This window comes from Ustilaginoidea virens, chromosome 3, assembly GCF_000687475.1.
Source record: "Ustilaginoidea virens chromosome 3, complete sequence".
In the NCBI taxonomy this organism is placed as follows: Eukaryota; Fungi; Ascomycota; class Sordariomycetes; order Hypocreales; family Clavicipitaceae; genus Ustilaginoidea; species Ustilaginoidea virens.
Window position 1 is genome coordinate 4,481,398 of NC_057318.1, and position 16,767 is coordinate 4,498,164.

General features: G+C 47.6%; 4 protein-coding genes across 4 annotated transcripts; 2 read left to right on the forward strand and 2 right to left on the reverse strand.

Annotated features, from left to right (window-relative positions):
- Nucleotides 1–7,531: 7,531 nt before the first annotated feature.
- UV8b_04118 (uncharacterized protein) lies at nucleotides 7,532–8,414 on the forward strand (the record flags this gene model as incomplete). The annotated part of the gene is made up of 2 exons (XM_043141616.1): nucleotides 7,532–7,610; nucleotides 7,702–8,414. 2 exons carry the CDS (start codon nucleotides 7,532–7,534, stop codon nucleotides 8,412–8,414), a joined length of 792 nt encoding a protein of 263 aa, XP_042997550.1.
- A 297-nt stretch (nucleotides 8,415–8,711) lies between these two features.
- Nucleotides 8,712–11,217, reverse strand: UV8b_04119 (uncharacterized protein; the record flags this gene model as incomplete). Its single annotated transcript, XM_043141617.1, has 3 exons — nucleotides 8,712–10,215; nucleotides 10,300–10,393; nucleotides 10,458–11,217. 3 exons carry the CDS (start codon nucleotides 11,215–11,217, stop codon nucleotides 8,712–8,714), a joined length of 2,358 nt encoding a protein of 785 aa, XP_042997551.1.
- Nucleotides 11,218–12,516: 1,299 nt separating this feature from the next.
- On the reverse strand, nucleotides 12,517–13,110 carry UV8b_04120 (uncharacterized protein; the record flags this gene model as incomplete). The annotated part of the gene is made up of 3 exons (XM_043141618.1): nucleotides 12,517–12,562; nucleotides 12,653–12,845; nucleotides 12,972–13,110. The coding sequence occupies 3 exons, from the start codon at nucleotides 13,108–13,110 to the stop codon at nucleotides 12,517–12,519; spliced, it is 378 nt and encodes a 125-aa protein (XP_042997552.1).
- A 452-nt stretch (nucleotides 13,111–13,562) lies between these two features.
- On the forward strand, nucleotides 13,563–15,837 carry UV8b_04121 (uncharacterized protein; the record flags this gene model as incomplete). Its single annotated transcript, XM_043141619.1, has 6 exons — nucleotides 13,563–13,593; nucleotides 13,658–13,670; nucleotides 13,741–13,786; nucleotides 13,877–14,009; nucleotides 14,080–15,615; nucleotides 15,725–15,837. 6 exons carry the CDS (start codon nucleotides 13,563–13,565, stop codon nucleotides 15,835–15,837), a joined length of 1,872 nt encoding a protein of 623 aa, XP_042997553.1.
- Between the last annotated feature and the right edge of the window lie 930 nt (nucleotides 15,838–16,767).

Here is a 16,767-nt window from a genome sequence, read left to right on the forward strand (position 1 = left end):
CAAATTAGTGATGGGGCTATTAAGGAATTAGCTAAGACTGCCAACCGCTTTAAAGAGTCCCAAAAGCTAAAAAGCCCTTATAATTTCGACCAGTGGAAGCAGGCCCTTACTATACAACTTCGGGCCTTTAAAATAGCTAATTTTGTCAACGACCCTTCTATAGCAAGGCACTTTGATAAGTCTGAGCAGGCACTTCTACTACTAATGCTAAAGAATAGCTGTGGTGAAGAAGCTGCGGAGGCTATAGACTGGTGTAACGACCCAGAGGAAGCCTACCTTTTACTGGTGGCCTAGTACTGCCACTCACTAGAAGTATAGCGGGCACACTTATACCCTACCTTTCACACCCTTACCTTTACCGGTTATAAAGGCACTTTAGAGGCTTTTAATAGCGAATTTAATAGCTATATTTCTCGCCTTAGAATCTTAGGTTCTAAGATCGACTCTTTCGACTAAGTTAACCAGTATCTATGGGCTGTAGAGGGGGTATTTACCCGCTGGACGGAACGTTAATGCTCTATGATTAGGGCTTATAGCGCCCAGGGTGTTATTAACAGCAGCAAATTTAACCTCTAGTATTTTATAGTTGACCTATTAGAAGAACAGCGTTCTAAAGGGTCTAATAAGGTGGCTGCTAATAATAACCCTAAGCAGCTTAAGGCTTCTAAGGACTCTAAGAATAAAGGGTCTACTAATGCCGCTTCTACTAATAATAGCAAGAATAATTCTACTAATAATAGGAAAAAGAAGTAGCAATAGAAGAAGAAATAGGACTCTAGCAATAATCAGCAAGATGTCGAGGCCTTTATTATAGGCAATTATAATACCCAGGATACTAATATATCCTATTCCTCTTCTTCTACTACTATATCCACTGATAACCAGCCCTTAGCTATAAGCTATAGTGCTAAATCAGGCGGTAGGACCCCTAAAGATGCCCTCCTTTATAATACAGGCTCCACTTGTCATATTGTTAATGATAAGAAGCATTTCACCACTTTTCACCATTTTGAGAAGGATAATAAGCCGGTAATTACTACTGGTGGTGGCCCTATTTCCCCTATTGGTTGGGGCACGGCACGATTTACTGTACTATAGGGCGTTAATCCCACCAAATGGGGTATTATAGAGCTCAAGAATGCCCTATATATTCCTACCTTAGATATTAATATTATTAGCGGTGTAAAGCACTATGCCGCTAAAGGGGTATTAATTAAAAATTAGCTTTGGTCAGTAAGCCGTAAATGCATCGGCATTTTTAATTTTGAAAAATACGGCTTTTTCCTTCTATAGAAAGGAATAGACACACCACTACTGCATCAACCTTGCAGCTATTATACTGTTACTAATAGTATAATAGTAGAGGTCCCTAGCCCTACTAACCCTGCTGATTATAGTGATCCTGAGGATACCACTATTACCCCTGTTCCTACTACTGCAATTAGTAAGGAACCTGTAGAGGCTACTAGCCCTACTACTAATTCTCCTGCTATTACGACTAGCGAAGAGCCCGCTATTACGACTAGCGAAAATCCTGTAGTGGCTACTAGCCCTACTCCTGCCCCTGTAACTGCTGATACAGAATATCAGAAGCTATTATAGTTAGCCGGCATTTGGCATATACGGCTAGGGCATATAGGTATTTAGCTACTTAAAAAGACCTGTGCTAATACCCCTAGTCTGCCTAACCTTAATAAGGTTAAAGATGCTGATTTTCGCTGCCTAGCCTGTATCTAGGCTAAAAAGGTTAGAAGACCTTCTAAAGATGCGATACCTAATCCAGCTAAATGCCTAGATATTATAGAAGGTGATACTTTTGCTATATCACCTATGCCATATAATAAACGACCTGTTGCCCTTATATTAGTGGACAGAAAATCCCGATTCCGCTGGCTTTACTTGCTGCCTAATAGGGAAGGCACTATTGTTTTTAAAGCATTATAGAGCTTTATATAGAGCCTATAGGTCAGATATAGTAAAACGCCTGTTGAATTCCACTATGATGGTGGAAATGAAATTAACAAAATGCTTAGTAATTGGCTTGTTGAATAGGGTATAGCCTTTAATACCTCTTGCCTTTATATTTATGAATAAAACGGCCTAGCTAAGCGCTCCATTAGAGTTATAGCTGATAGGCTACGTGCTACTATAGCCTGGTTAAGGCTACTATCTAACCTCTGGTCTGCTGTAATTACTGGCGTTGTTATGCTAGTAAATATAATAGCTGTTACTAATAGATCTTCTAGCCCCTATCAGGAGCTATTAAAGGATTATGACCATATTATGCTGGAGTACTACCCTGATCTTATTAACCTTAGGGCTATTGGAGCAGCTATTGAAGTGCTTATACCACACGAAAAGCGTGTAAAAAGCCGTAAATTAGCGCCCTGTATCGAGCCTGGTAGGCTCCTTGCTACTCTAGGTAATAATACTTACCTAGTCTACCTTCTAAAGAAGAAGGTTATTACTAAAATAACTTTTATTACCTTTATTCATCAAAATGAAGGTATAGGCCCTATTTCTAATGGCCTAGAAGGAGACTTTTATAGAGGGCAAAATATAGGTTTAGAGGGGGTATTTAGTAGAGAACCTGCTATTTTATTGGATGACTTTGAAAGCATGCCGGACCCTACTAACCTTACTAATATTACTAATACTAATGTTATACCGGATGACCTAGAAAGCATGCCGGACCCTACTAATACTAGCGTTATTAATACTAATGCTACCTTGGATAACCGTCCTATATTATAGTCCTTGGCTACTATAAAGGATGACCTTATAGATATCCTTACTAGTTTTACTCCTGCCGACTTTGCTGGCCCTGCTGGCCCTACTGGCCCTGCTATACCTGCTAGCCCTACCGACCCTACTAGCCCTACCGATTTATTCCCTAATCAGGATTTATATTACTTGATATGGGATTCCTGCTATGCAGCTAAGCGTAAGCTAGCTAAAAAGGCCCCTAATGGTACGCCTAATAGCTGGAAGGATGTGCTATAAAGCCCTGAAAAAGACCTTTGGATAAAGGCATTATTTAAGGAATTTGAGCAGCTATTGGATACTAAAGTCTTCCAATTTATTCCTAAGTCTAGCGTTCCTATTAATAGGAAAATTATACGCAATAGGCCTATTTTTCGGGTTAAAAAGGATGCCAATAATCAGCCTATAAAATATAAGGCTAGATTGGTTGTTAAGGGTTTTATATAAGTCGAAGGAAAGGACTTTCAGTATACCTATGCTTCTACCTCTATCCCACCTACCTGGAGGGTTATATTGGCTTTAGCTGCTAGTAATAACTGGGAAATAGAGCAGATCGACTTTATAGGCGCCTTCTTAAATAGCGAACTTTCTAAGACTATTTATATGGATATTCCTAATGGATTTCTTAAATTTATAGAGAGCCTACTACTAACTAATAGCGATAGTAAGCTTTGGTCTGATATTCAACGGTAATGGCTACTAACTTTACTTAAAGAAGCCGGCTTTAATCCTTCTATTAAGCAAGCTATTTTACTAAAGAAGGCCCTATACGGGCTAAAATAAGCACCCCGCGAATGGCAATACCGGCTAAAAGACCTGATTTCTAGTAAAGGCTTCTTACCTTTAGCATCTGATGCTGCCGTCTTTTATAATAAGCAAACTAGCACCTTTATCGTCATTTATGTTGACGACTGCCTATTAGTTGGTCTAAATATAACTTATATTAACCAGCTAAAAAGGAAATTCTATAAGGTCTATACTATAGAAGACTGCGGTCCGGCTTCCTTCTTCCTAGGCGTATAGATTATACGAAATAGGAAGGAAGGTCTATTGTGGCTACACTAAGCCCAATTTATAGCAGAGGTCTTAGCTAAATTCGGCTTATAGGATACTAAACTTTAGCTAATTCTACTTCAACTAGGGATTCTAAATGAATCTAGTGGAAAAGACCTTAGCCCTACTGATCAGAGCCTTTATTAGAGCCTTACTGGCACTATAATGTGGCTTATGATGATGACTAGGCCCGACCTAGCATTTCCTACCTAATACCTCTCTCGGTTTATATCTAAGGCAACTAATGTGCATTTAAATACTGCGAAAGGCAGCTTTAGCTACTTTAAAGGCACTGAGAACCTAGCTATTTGCTTTACTAAAAGTAATTAATAGCCTATTATAACCGCTTATTCTGATAGCGATTTTGCTGGCTGTAAAGAAACCTCTAAATCTACTGGAGGCTTCCTTACTACTATTAATAGTGGTCCTATTAGCTGGCGTTTTAAGCGAGCCTCTTTAGTAGTGCTATCTACTTTAGAAGCTGAATCTGATGTATTACTTGAGACTATCCGCGAGGTATAATGGCTTTCTAACCTTTGTAAGGAGCTAGAAATTGATATTTTACGCCCTATACCGCTATACTGCGATAACTAGGGCTCCATTTCGAATTCTAACGACCCTAATTAGCACGCTCGCACTAAGCATACGCTATTAAAATTCCGGTATATTAGGGAGTAAGCCCAGCTGGGCTTGGTTAAAATTACCTATTTACCTACTAATAGTATGCCTGCTGATGGTCTTACGAAGCCACTGCCGGGCCCTAAATTTACTAGGTTCCGCGAGTTACTAGGTCTTAGGGCCTGCTAACTTATACTAACTTACTTTTACTAAGGTTTTTCTTATGTTTTTCCTTAGCATTTTTTACTGCATTTTCTTTCCCTATCCTTTATACGATTAGCTTGCTACTACAGTAGCTAATCAGAGGGGGTGTTAAAATCCTATAGTAGCCTACTAGGCTGCTGGCCTAATGCCCTACTGGCTTACTGACCTTCTAGTCCTTATACCGCCTCTTGGACTTATGGTAGTATTACCTTAGGCCTTTGTCTTTTACCTTAAGGATTTTCAGTGGATTATTTACTATATATCAAGTAAGGTAGGCCTTACTAAAAAGGTATGGCATTACTAAATTAGCGTAATGGGCCTACTAGTGTGGTGGCGGCCTACTAGTGTGGTGGCTAGTCCACTAGTATGGTGGGTAGTCACTAGCGTGGTGGCTAGTTACTAGTGTGGTGACTAGTTACTAGTGCGGTGGTTAGGGTGGTTGGAAAGGCTGGATATAGTGGGGCTGCTGACGTATTATATACGTGGCATAGCGAGTATTACGGGGAGCTTTCTTACTGGCTACCTTGGATGCCTGGGCCCACCCCTCCTTCGTGTATATATAGGATAGCTTTTCCCCTTCTTTCTAGATAGTAGAAGGGTAGCACAATCGAACCTGTTAATGCACTACATGCCTCTTAACTTCCACCTTCCCTGCGTTTTTGGTTATCTTATATTTGCCTTGCCTTTACACTTGCCCTGCTTTATAGCACTTGTATAGTCTTAGGACTTAGTGAAAAATCTAGTATTTATACTAAGATTAGTTCACAGGTCGCAGACAGTCTTGTGCCATCTAGCTAGCTAGTAAGGCTCTGCTTTTATAGTGACCTTGAGAATTGCAATAATAGTGGTTCCTAGTAATTAAGGTTATTCGCAACCGCACAGCCAGAAAGTTATAGCTTATATAGAGGGCTTACTTCGATAAGCTGGCGATAAAATATAATCTTACTGCATTTAATGATGCTAAGAACTGCCTTCTAAAATACCCGCTATACGCTATAAGACTAAAGGCATTCGATAGGATAGCTAAACCACACGATATAAAGTAATACTAATCGATAGTTGTTGATATAAACTCGGGGTACCCAGTTATACGTAGGGTCGCGCGCGTGGTATCAAGTACCGTGAGGTCACCAAGTAAAGGATTTATTGACTTTACTAATGACTGAATATCTAAGAGGAAAGAAAGGAAGCAAAAGAGTAATTACACGATGTGGCCTTTTTGTGCGTGCCGTAGTCACGTGCATCGGCGCGGTCGGGCCGGGCTGCCCGCGTGCCCTACCGGGCTCAGGGGCACAGGGGCAAAAGTGGCCACATCGTGCGCAACGGGTGTGCGCGGCACATCCGTCGCAATGTGCCCAATTGGGCACCTTGCGACAGCGATTCCGACAATAATAGGCTCATTAGTATATCCAATTATAATTATAAGGCCTAAACTAGGCTATATTGGATCGCAGCTATTAAGATTCCTTTAAAACCTAGGTCTAAACTATTTATAAGCCATAAGGAAGGCACTCGACTATAGCTATATATAGAAGAATACTGCAATAGAATTCTAGGCTAATATAGTAGAAATAGAGGCATTTTCTAATACGTCTTATGCCGACGATATTATAACGCAACGAAGCAGTTAGGGCTATATAATTAAGCTCTTTAGCGGCCTAATTATATATAAATCGGGTCAATAGGATACTATTACGATATCATTAATAGAGGCAGAGCTTCTTACGATATCTTATATAATAAAAGAGGTTATCGCCTTCAAAAGATTATACAAAGAAGTTAGGCTTTAATTATATGCCGATATCCCTATAATTCAATACAATAATATCTAGACTATTCGCCTATTAAAGGAGGAATTCTTTAAGCTTATAATACGGCTTTATTATATAGATATTCATTACTATTAGTTGCGCCAGGAGGTTCAGAAAGGAACGATCGATATTATATAGGTTCCAACGGGCAATATAGTTGCTAACGGTTTTATAAAGCCCCTAATAGGCTAGAAATTTGAAATCTTCCACCGGCAGCTTAGGCTCGTTATTTTAAAGGGATCCTATAACGCTAGACCATAGTCTCACGATATTGATTTTAGTAGTAAGGAAGAGCCTTATAAGGATCAAAAGACGCCCTAAAAAATCAGATTGAAAGGGGCTTTTTAATAGCTGTATTTATTTCCTATGAAAAATTGGAATCTACGGTTTGTTATTATTTTCGTACTTTATATGTGTGCTATTGGGCCTATTTACCCCTGTACAGGTAGCCTGTTCAATAACGGCACCATCATTTTGCGCACATCGTTTTGAGTAGATTAATATTTCTACTTATTATCTTGCTTTGCACTAAATTTAGCTATATGGCAGAATATCCTTAAGAAAGCATATCTTAAGGGGGTGTATCGGAGGGAAATTAGCTGTCTGTAATATGGATATCGGTCATATCCGAGGGTGGATGTACCGAGTTCTCCCTAGATTAGTAAGCCCTTAGGGGTACCCCCTATCCCACTATAAATAGCTGGGAACACAAGTCTCTTAGAGAGGACTTGGTTCCTTCAATCAAGCATTATCGCATTTTCCCTGTGCATTCTGACAACGGGTTATCCGCACCTGAGGGAGTGGGTCATGGTGGCGCGGCGCGGGCTGGCTGGCTGGCTGGCTTCAAGTTATCAAGTTGCATGGCATTTCCAGCAACTCGACTGCATGAAAAAAAAAAAAAAAAAAAAAAAAAAAAAAAAAAAAAAGGGCCATCCTAGCTACGCCCGTCGTTGTCAACGCAGTAGCTCATGTTTTCCGACAGCCGGTGATCTCACCTGGCTCAGGCTGGCTCGTTCAGAAGATCAATCACTGGACGAAACGACGTTCCGGACGACTGGTACGCACCAGCAACCATCATCGTCATGAGGGCCACGCATCATCTGCTGGGAAAGGGCTTGCTTGGTCGGAGTATGGAGGAGCTGCGACGACGCACACACATAGGTCCGTTGCTTCACAAAAACCGGCTTTTGCAGGTGGTTCCCCGCCCTGCTGCGCTGCCAACCCGGCTGACTTGATGCTTTGTTTTGTGCAGCTTTGAAACTCGAAGCTGTCAAGGGACCGCTCGATCCCCGCCCCTTGTACGATTTCGACACTGCCCCCTCGGTGCAGGATTGCATAGTCATGTCAGATACCCTGATCGGCGGCTCCTCAAAAAGCAATCTCGACTTCATAACGCCGGCCTCCAGCGGCAGCTCACATAGCGTCGCGGCCTGTTCATCCTCGCCCTCGGCATACGCCCGTTTTCACGGACTCATCTCCACGTCTCTCCCCGCAGACAGGCCCAAGATCCAGCGCAGCGGCTATGCTGCGTTTCGCACCCCCGACCAACGACCAACATTGTTTGGCCGCTCCTTCTGGGACATTGACCCGTACACATACCTTGCCCTGCGCATCAAGTCCGACGGTCGCTCGTACTTTGTCAACCTGCAAACCGAGGCTGTGGATCCCTCCGACCTGCATCAACATAGGCTGTTTGCAAAATATCCCGGGCGGTGGGAGACGGTGATGATCAAGTGGAATGACTTTGTGCGGACGAACCATGGGTTCGTCGTGGAGCCGCAGACGGAACTGCTGAGGCAAAAGGTTCGAACCGTGGGCATTGGATTGACAGATCGTGTCCAAGGCCCATTTGAGCTGTGTATAGCCAAGGTGTGGGCTACGAATCAGGTCGCTGAGGGGGCAACAGTGGTGAACTCTGCGGAGAGTGAACTAAAGAATAGAAAGGGGCAGAAAATTCACTGGTGAAATGGAAAGAAGACGAGGATCGAGTCAAACGCAACCTCGCAGGTGCAAAGCTCAAAATCAAAACGCGAAGATATGACATCTCCGGACGAGAAAGAAAAGAAAAAAGGACAAAAAGAGACAAAAAAAAGAAATAAGAGACTGTTCAACAAGAAGACACGACTTCTAGGCTGCAAGAATGTCGGGAACAACAACTTGTATCAGTCTATTGCTAAGCAGGGACCTTTTCAAGCTTTTCGCCGGAAAGCAAAAAGAAGACGGAGCGGTATAAGCACACGGACCCCTGGAACGAATGATGCATCACCGCCCAAGACTCAACTTCTCGGCTGTTTTCCGCAGCTCCACATATGCGGCTGCATAGTCTGCCGCCAATGCCATATCACCCGTCAGTTTCATAATCATTGCCTTTTTTGCCATCATTTCGCACTGGTTCTTGATGTCCTCGACGGCCGAGTAGTGGTCAAATGCCTTCTGGACTGCAGCCAGTGCCCGAGTCATGCATTCGGCGCGCTTGCTGGACTTGGGCGGCTGTTTGCCTGCCGAGCCAACGAGTGCGTCGGCCAGGAACGAGTATAGCTGCGCCGAGAGGGTGGCCATTTCGCATTCCAACGCTCGTGGCAAGACTGCCACGAGAAGTTGGGTCGCTGCCTCGAACTCGCCTAGAGACACCAGGATGTTGGACAGTGCACCGACGGCCTGCCACAAGCATGGAATCAACCGTGCGCGCCAAGCAATATTCGTTGCTCTGACTGCCGTCGAAAAGGCTCGCTGTGGCCGCCCGCACCTGTCGAGCAACGAGACTTTGAGCAGGAGCAGTCTGACTCGCAAGGCAATATCCTTGTTCTCGCCTTTGAGTCTGTTCAGTAACCTTTCCACTTTTTCAAAGGCCTTTTGCAAATCCGCTCGACGAGTCAGGTAATCGATGTGCAGCGAGTCGATGGTAAAGGCGACATCTGGTTCCAGGTCGTCCGAGGTGGACTGCAACAGCTGCTCCAGCAGCTCTTGGGCACCATCCAGGTTGTTGTGATGGAGATCCTTTTTGAGCTTTATGATGGCCCGGTACTTGTACCAATACTGGCTGGGTTTCCAGGCCCGGAGCGAGTTTTCATCCAGCTTTTCCAAATACTGCGAGGCCTCGTCAAATCGGCCACAGTCGGCGAGCGCAAGCGCGATGCGGCACGTATGCTTGAGCTCGTCGTCAAAGACGGCGTGCCGGGCATGGCACCGCAAAAAGATGTCGGAAGTGAGCGTGGAGAGTCGTGTCAGACCGAGCCGGCTCCACAAGGCAGCATACAGCGCCAGCTGGGATCCGAACATGGTCTTCATGTTATTCTCGACGATGAGCTGCGAGCTTCGAACCACGTACTCGAGCGACGTCGCAACGCTGTCTCCGTTATTCAAACCAAGCTTGGCTTCAGTCAGCAACACGGAACTCCACAGAGTCCACATGCCCGACTCCTTGGCTTTCACCCTTAGGAAGGCCAGGCTTTCCTTCCCCGCGTCCAGCAAGCTGTTTGAATCCAGTTCATGGATGAGGCTGGGGTGCGCCCGTCCAAAATGCAGCATCCAGTTCAAGGCAAAGTTCAAGCAAGTCATGTCCCGATTTTCTCTTGCCGTGGCGACCGTTTCGAGCATGGCTGCGACAGCTTCCTTATAGCAGCCGAAATCGGCTTGCAAAACGGCCAAGTTCATGAGCGCATACTGGTAAAAGAGGCGATCGCGGTATCGCATTGTGTAGTCAAAGTACCGGTGCAGAAGATCAAAGGCAGTGGGGTAGTCTCCGGACCTCCAAGCATCGAGGAAGCTAACAAATCAGTCAGGTTAGGCAATGCTTTCCAAGAACCGGTATGAAGCCATGCATGAAACATCGAGAGGTTCGTAAGCAGACCTTAGATAGTGGGTGAGGCTCGGTATGAGGAAACTATCGTGTAGAAGGTCGTGGAACTGGTTTCGCACTTCCAGGGGTATCCGATTCCCATATTCTGCTCAGCGCGGCAAGCTTAGAGGGGGATCCATGAAACGTCGGGACAAGGGTGGAGAACGTACTCTGCATCTGCTCAATCTGAAACTCGAGCAGCGATTCAACATCGTCGGTACTCACGGGAATGGTCGAGGTCTCGTCTCCCGTGAGCATGTCGCCGTAAGCCACGGCAGCCAAAGCAGACACGCTCTCGGAGGACCAGTCCTCCTGTTCCCCCAACAGCAACACATTGTCAAAACTCAAACGACCAAAGTTTGGGTCCTTTCTCCTCAGATAGGGTGCCGTGGGTTGTCTGTATCTCACAAACGCTTTCCAGAGCTCCGTGCAATCATGAAAGCGCAATCGCTGATACTCTAGGCGAGACCGTCGGATAAAGACTCCAAAGGGGGAGTTTCGAGAGAACTTTATCCTGGGCTCCATCCCTCCCGACGTGGCCTGACCGTCTCGCGGGTGCTCTTGTTTGGTTTTAGCCAGCATGTTTGCAATCTTGCCAAAGAAGCCGTTCAATGCGTCGAGAGAGTTGATGGCCCAAAGCCTGTGCAGAAAGTGATCGAACAGCCTCCTCCCAGGCAAGCCCATCAAAATCTGATGGCTTGCAAGAAGCCGTTCGAAATCTTTGATGGAAACCACCAGGCTGACGGTGCGCTCAGCCTTTGCCCATCGAGCTTCCTGCGAAGATGGAGGATTGGTAGAACCGCGATCCAGAATGTGTGAGATGATGAAGGACAGCACGGGGAGCACGGCATCACTAGGCACTGCTTCTTCCGCGTACAACTCCAAGAGGGCCAAGAGCCCGATCTTGGCAGGTGTGAGATAGTGCGCCATGTTGGGTCTGTTTTGCGTTGCCTCGGTTCGTCTCTGGCTCGATCGATCCCTGGTTTCTTCTTCTCTTTCTTCTTCTCTGTTCTCTTCCTTTTCCTTTCTCCATCAAGATGGAGGGCCTGCTGGGTGGTTGGGTTGCAGACTCGAATCGCAAACGGCCGTGTCTAGAACTTGCAGCAACAGAACGGCGCGTGTCCAACGTGCGACGGCGTAAGGCTTGCGAAACATATCTCGGGCTGATTGTGCCCAGGCAGCCTTTGGTCTGGCTCTTTATCTCTTGAGCCGTTTATACCGTTAGCCCTTTAGCTGATTGGTGAGCGTCGGTCGGCAAATCTGGGGAAAGTGGCATGGTGTTGTTGTCCTCGGGTTGCGGTTTCCAAGGTCAACTAGGTCAACAACTCTGATCAAGACATGACAAGACCACTGAAACTGTCAACTTAGGTGTCTGTAGCCAACCAGGTCCCACGCTTCACCAGTAGTGGCTACTTCTTAGTGGCCTGTGTGGGCCAGCAGTTGACATCCTCTCCCCGCGCGTCGAGTCAACTGCCTCGAAACCAGACCAGTTGACTTCAACAAATGTCGATGACATGAGCCCAAGTTTTAGACATCTGCTGCATTCCTTGGTCGCTGATTCGATATCCAGCAACCAAATCGTTTCCACTGGGCGCGACGAGCATCACACCGGCGACATGATGAACGTGTGGAAAAAGCGTCCTGTGTTCGACACCAAGCAATTGTTGCAACACCTGACAGGATGGGACAGTCCAGCGATCCCTTGAAAGGTGCCGTTGCAAACAATCCATCGCCTGATCCTCCCTCTTGGAAGGGACACTAGGACAATGGCTTGGATGTGCTGAACTGATCAAGGAGCATGTACCATGACTGACCTCCCTGATGTTTGGTGGCTTGTAAATACTTGTGCTGATGACGCCTTTCATGCGGACAATTCACCCATGCATCTGCAGTTTGTATCGGCTGCGCTCCGTAGACATCATTCGCTCAATCTACGGTACGGTACACTGCAGGGCTTTAAAATTGTTTCACCGACCCAGGCACTGAACGGCTATACACATCATCATCACAGTTCACTCGTACTTGTTGAACCCTTGCTATTCTCGATCCCCCGGCCTTGAGAAGTACAACGGACCTCGTTACCAAATGACTGTCAGGATAAGATGAGAGAAAGACGGTGGAATCAATTCAACTGAGTAATCTACACTAGGGAAGTAAATTAACGTGCTTGGGAGGCAACCTCGCAGTCGCGTGGCATTTGTATTTCTTGGGCAAAGACCCCAGCCAAATCTAGGAAACCTTGTTCTTGTTGTGGTAGTTGACCGAGTCATTCCAGCTATCAGAGGCATGGTCAGAATTCTATCCATCCACGGAGGAGACACTCACTGCCGGCAACCACCTTGCGGGCAATCGGAATTCAACTCACAACAAAGTCTTGTCGCCCGAGCCCCACTGGAAATTCTTGGTGCGAATGTTCTGGTAGGGATATTCGGTCCGCTCTTCCAAAGGAGGCATATGAGACCAATGCTCCCAATGGGCGTTCCAGAGGTACCAGGCGTTGGCACCCGCTAGTGCGAGCGACGGAATGACAGCGTAGATGCTAATCTTTCTCCAGAGCTCTGCACCTTGTCAGCCCACTGACGCGCACCTCGAACGGAATTTTGCAAACAGGGCCTGAGCGGCTCATGGCTCATGGCTCATGGCTCGTGGCTCGGCTGGGTCCTCAAGCCCCAAAGAGCACTCACCAGTAGTGCCTCTAGCATGCTCCTTGATGTGGGCTCGCTCCCTGATGAACTCGTTCTCGGTCGAGGTGCTCGCTAGACGACGCTGGATCGGTTGGCGCAGCTGCGCGGCAAAACGCGAAGTGATTTGACGGGAAAACATGGCGATGCGATGATAGCTGGTCGTCGATTGAGTGGACGGACTGCAGGTTCGAAAAGAAGGTGGTCTCGTTCCGAGTTCCATCCAAGGACCAAGACCCGCGGGGCCGGCCTAGTGGCACGTGATTTCAAGGCTAACCGCTTCTGGCCAGACAGGCCTCTCGAGCAGGCTGGGTGACAAAACGTCGTCATGAGAGAGAGAGACACGGCACCGTGAAGAAGTCTGTATGTAGACATGTTCAACACTCTTTGATGAGCGGTAATTCCGATATGTGGGGATAGCGAAAGAAAGAAAAAGAAGGAAGGGACAAGAAAAGACAAGGACGTCTCGACGACAGAAGCAGAAGAGATCACAGCAAAAGGCAGCGGGAGGGAAAACAAACGCGAGCAACTGGTGACGCATTCGTGTGGCGATGCTGGACGACGGGCATGAATTACGATTCTTGACCTCTCAGCATGCCTCCGTTTCGCGTCACAACATGGAATGGTAAGCCAGGCCAGCTCCCAAAGTTTAGCAAGTTTGATGGCGGTCAAGTTAACGCAAGCCACAGTAAACGGCATCAGGTACTCTCTCACTGACAAGCGCAGATCGACTCGAGCCAGAAAAATTTGATTGAGCTCACCGCGTACACAGAAACCCATTTGCCTACCAACCTTGGGTAGAGCAAAGAAGCTTCCAGGTCCGTAGGGTTCCATCCAATACACCGCCGCTCACGCCGCTAACCTTTTCATCCAAAAAATTAAAATTAAAATCAAAATCAAAATAAAAGGCCATGTTTGATATCCTCGAAGCCGACATTGTCGTCATGCAAGAGACCAAAATTCAGCGAAAGGATCTGCAAGATGACATGGTCTTGGTCCCCGGTTGGAATGTCTTCTTCAGCTTGCCCAAGTACAAAAAAGGTATGTCGGCTGCCAACATTGATGCTCCCCCGCCGGTAGCGGTTTGAGTGTCTAAGTCTGCTTCGAGCAGGATATTCGGGTGTCGCCATCTACACTCGGAATGCGACTTGTGCACCCATCAGGGCTGAAGAGGGCATCACTGGTGTGCTTTGCCCTCCAAAATCCACAACAAGCTTCCGTGACTTGCCCTCGGATCAACAGATAGGAGGCTATCCACGACCCGGCCAACTATCGTGCGCCGTAGAGGATTCCACTCTCGACTCCGAAGGGCGATGCGTCATCCTCGAGTTCCCTGCGTTTGTGCTGTTTGGAGTCTACAGCCCAGCCAATCGAGATGAGAGCCGGGATGAATTCCGCACGAGTTTCTTCGAAGCACTCGATGTCAGGGTACGAAACTTGGTTGCCGCTGGGAAGCAAGTCGTCCTGGCTGGAGACTTGAACGTCATTCGCTCGGAAATGGACTCGACCAATGTCCTCGACGCTCTGCGGAAAGATGACATGACGCTTGAAGATTGGATGTCTCTTCCGACTCGCCGCATCTTCAACCAGATGCTTTTCGAGGGCGCCGTTTACGGGGAACGCGACGAAGGGCGGGAAAATGCTGTTCTCTGGGACCTGTGTCGAGTCTTCCACCCTCGCCGCCTAGGCATGAACACTTGCTGGGACACCAAGAGAAACACGAGGCCTGCCAACAATGGAAGCCGTATAGACTACATCCTGTGCAGCGACGGCATCAAGGACTGGTTCACATATGCGGATATTCAGGAAGGTCTCATGGGCTCTGATCATTGCCCTGTCTTCGCCACGCTTGCGGACACGGTCAGCATCGACGGGGTCGAGACGGCGCTCCTTGACGCCCTGAATCCGCCCGGCATGTTCAAGCAAGGCAAGCGACTCCGTCAGCTAGGCCAGAAGGACCTCCTACCCCTCTCTGCAAGGCTGATTCCCGAATTCGACCGCCGGCAAAGCATCCGAGACATGTTCAAGAAATCCGCACCCGCTGCTTCCAGTGATGCCGCCCCCAGCTCGGAGCCAGCATTCAGACCGGAAACTGTGGCTTCCAACACGCCAGCCGCTGACTTGCAGAGCACCAGCGCTTCGTCAAAAAAGAACGCCGACATGGCAAGCACACCGTCTGCCGACTCACTGAAAAGGTCCTGCGATCCTATTGTTCCTCCGCCCAGGCCGCTGAAGCGCAGCAAATCCACTGTAGAGCTCAACTCTTGCAAGCCAAAAAAGAACCCGGGGCAGAGGACGCTGCAAGGATTTTTCAAGCCCGTCCCCTCGGTTGCCGCGGCACCTGCAACACTGAGCAGCAGCGATGGACAGTCTGGCGGCTCGTCAAAACCCATTGCCAATCCATTGGCACCACAGTCTCCGGGTGTATCCGACGGGGAGATGGCCTGTAAAAGCACGAGTCCAAACACGGCGCCGACATGTGATCAAGGCCAGTCAGCTACCGGGCCCAAGCCTCCAGGCGCAGCATTCGATTCCCAAGAAGCCAAAGAGTCCTGGTCAAAACTGCTGGGTAAACGGGTCGTTCCACGGTGCGAACATGACGAGCCTTGCATTAGCCTGGTCACAAAGAAGCCTGGTATGAATCGTGGTATGTTTTTGCCCCTTTTCCCGTGTCTGCAGTCCTCTCGCGTACCCGCTTGCGTGCAATTTGACGTGACGTTTTATGCCTTGGACCACCCTTTGCTGATACTCGATAGGGAGATCGTTTTACATATGTCCTCGCCCTTTAGGTCCGTCCGGCGAGAAGGAAAAGGGATCCGAATGGCGATGTGGAACGTTTATCTGGAGCAGCGACTGGAACGGGACTTGAATGTTTAGCTTGCTCTTTACCGAGCATGGACTACTGGCAACACGCCGACTGTAGAGCGAGTCTATACACGCAGGTTCCTCGCCATTCTTAACCCACACCAACAGTGCGGACAAGTAGGGCGATGTTGCCAGCACGACCCAGCACGACCTGTCAACACAGGTCGTGGGCATTTGTCAGTTCCAATGCCGACCCGACTCTGAAAGGCACACGGAAAAGTCACGAGCAGAGAACCATTCTCTATTCTGCACTCTTCCCTCTGATTTCTCAACTCCGGAAACAGAAGCTCGCCGCGCGAATCGTATCAAGGGATCTGATGAAGGCAGGACACGATGATTGCCATCTCTCTTCCAAGCAACAGTCTACAATTGCAGGAATGCGCATCAAAAGTACGCTTAATGTCCTTGTGCAAGCGTGAATTTTGGTTTTGGCCATGGGCAGTCTATCCCGCCTTGGACTCCCGCGTCCATCGAAGACATTCTCAATCGCAACCCACTCTACCCACGCATGTCCAGGCTGTGTAGGCAACGGATGTAACTTTGATAGATTTGCAAAGGGTGGAAGCTTTTTTCGTCTTCGTGGCCGATAAATGCTGTTCGACAAACATGGGGATGGGCGGTTTTGCGCTTGATTTATGTGCCGTCTATACAGGCAGACAAGTCTTTTACAGCAAGCAGGTTTCAAATGCCAGGCCTGCCGCCGTAAGCCGCTCATCAACTTGAACGAGGGTGTAGACGGTAGGTTGTTTAATCCTTCTGACCGATGCTGCTGCATCATCCATGCACCGGGGCCTTGGCTAGAGCAAAGCCATCGACAGACGTGTCTTTCTAGGAAATTGGCAAAGCCTCGTGGAAGCCCTTGCTGGAGACTTGACTGGTGCTGCAGTGGGAGGTCTTGCCGAAACGTCGGCTTGCATCAAGCCGGCTGGTTTCC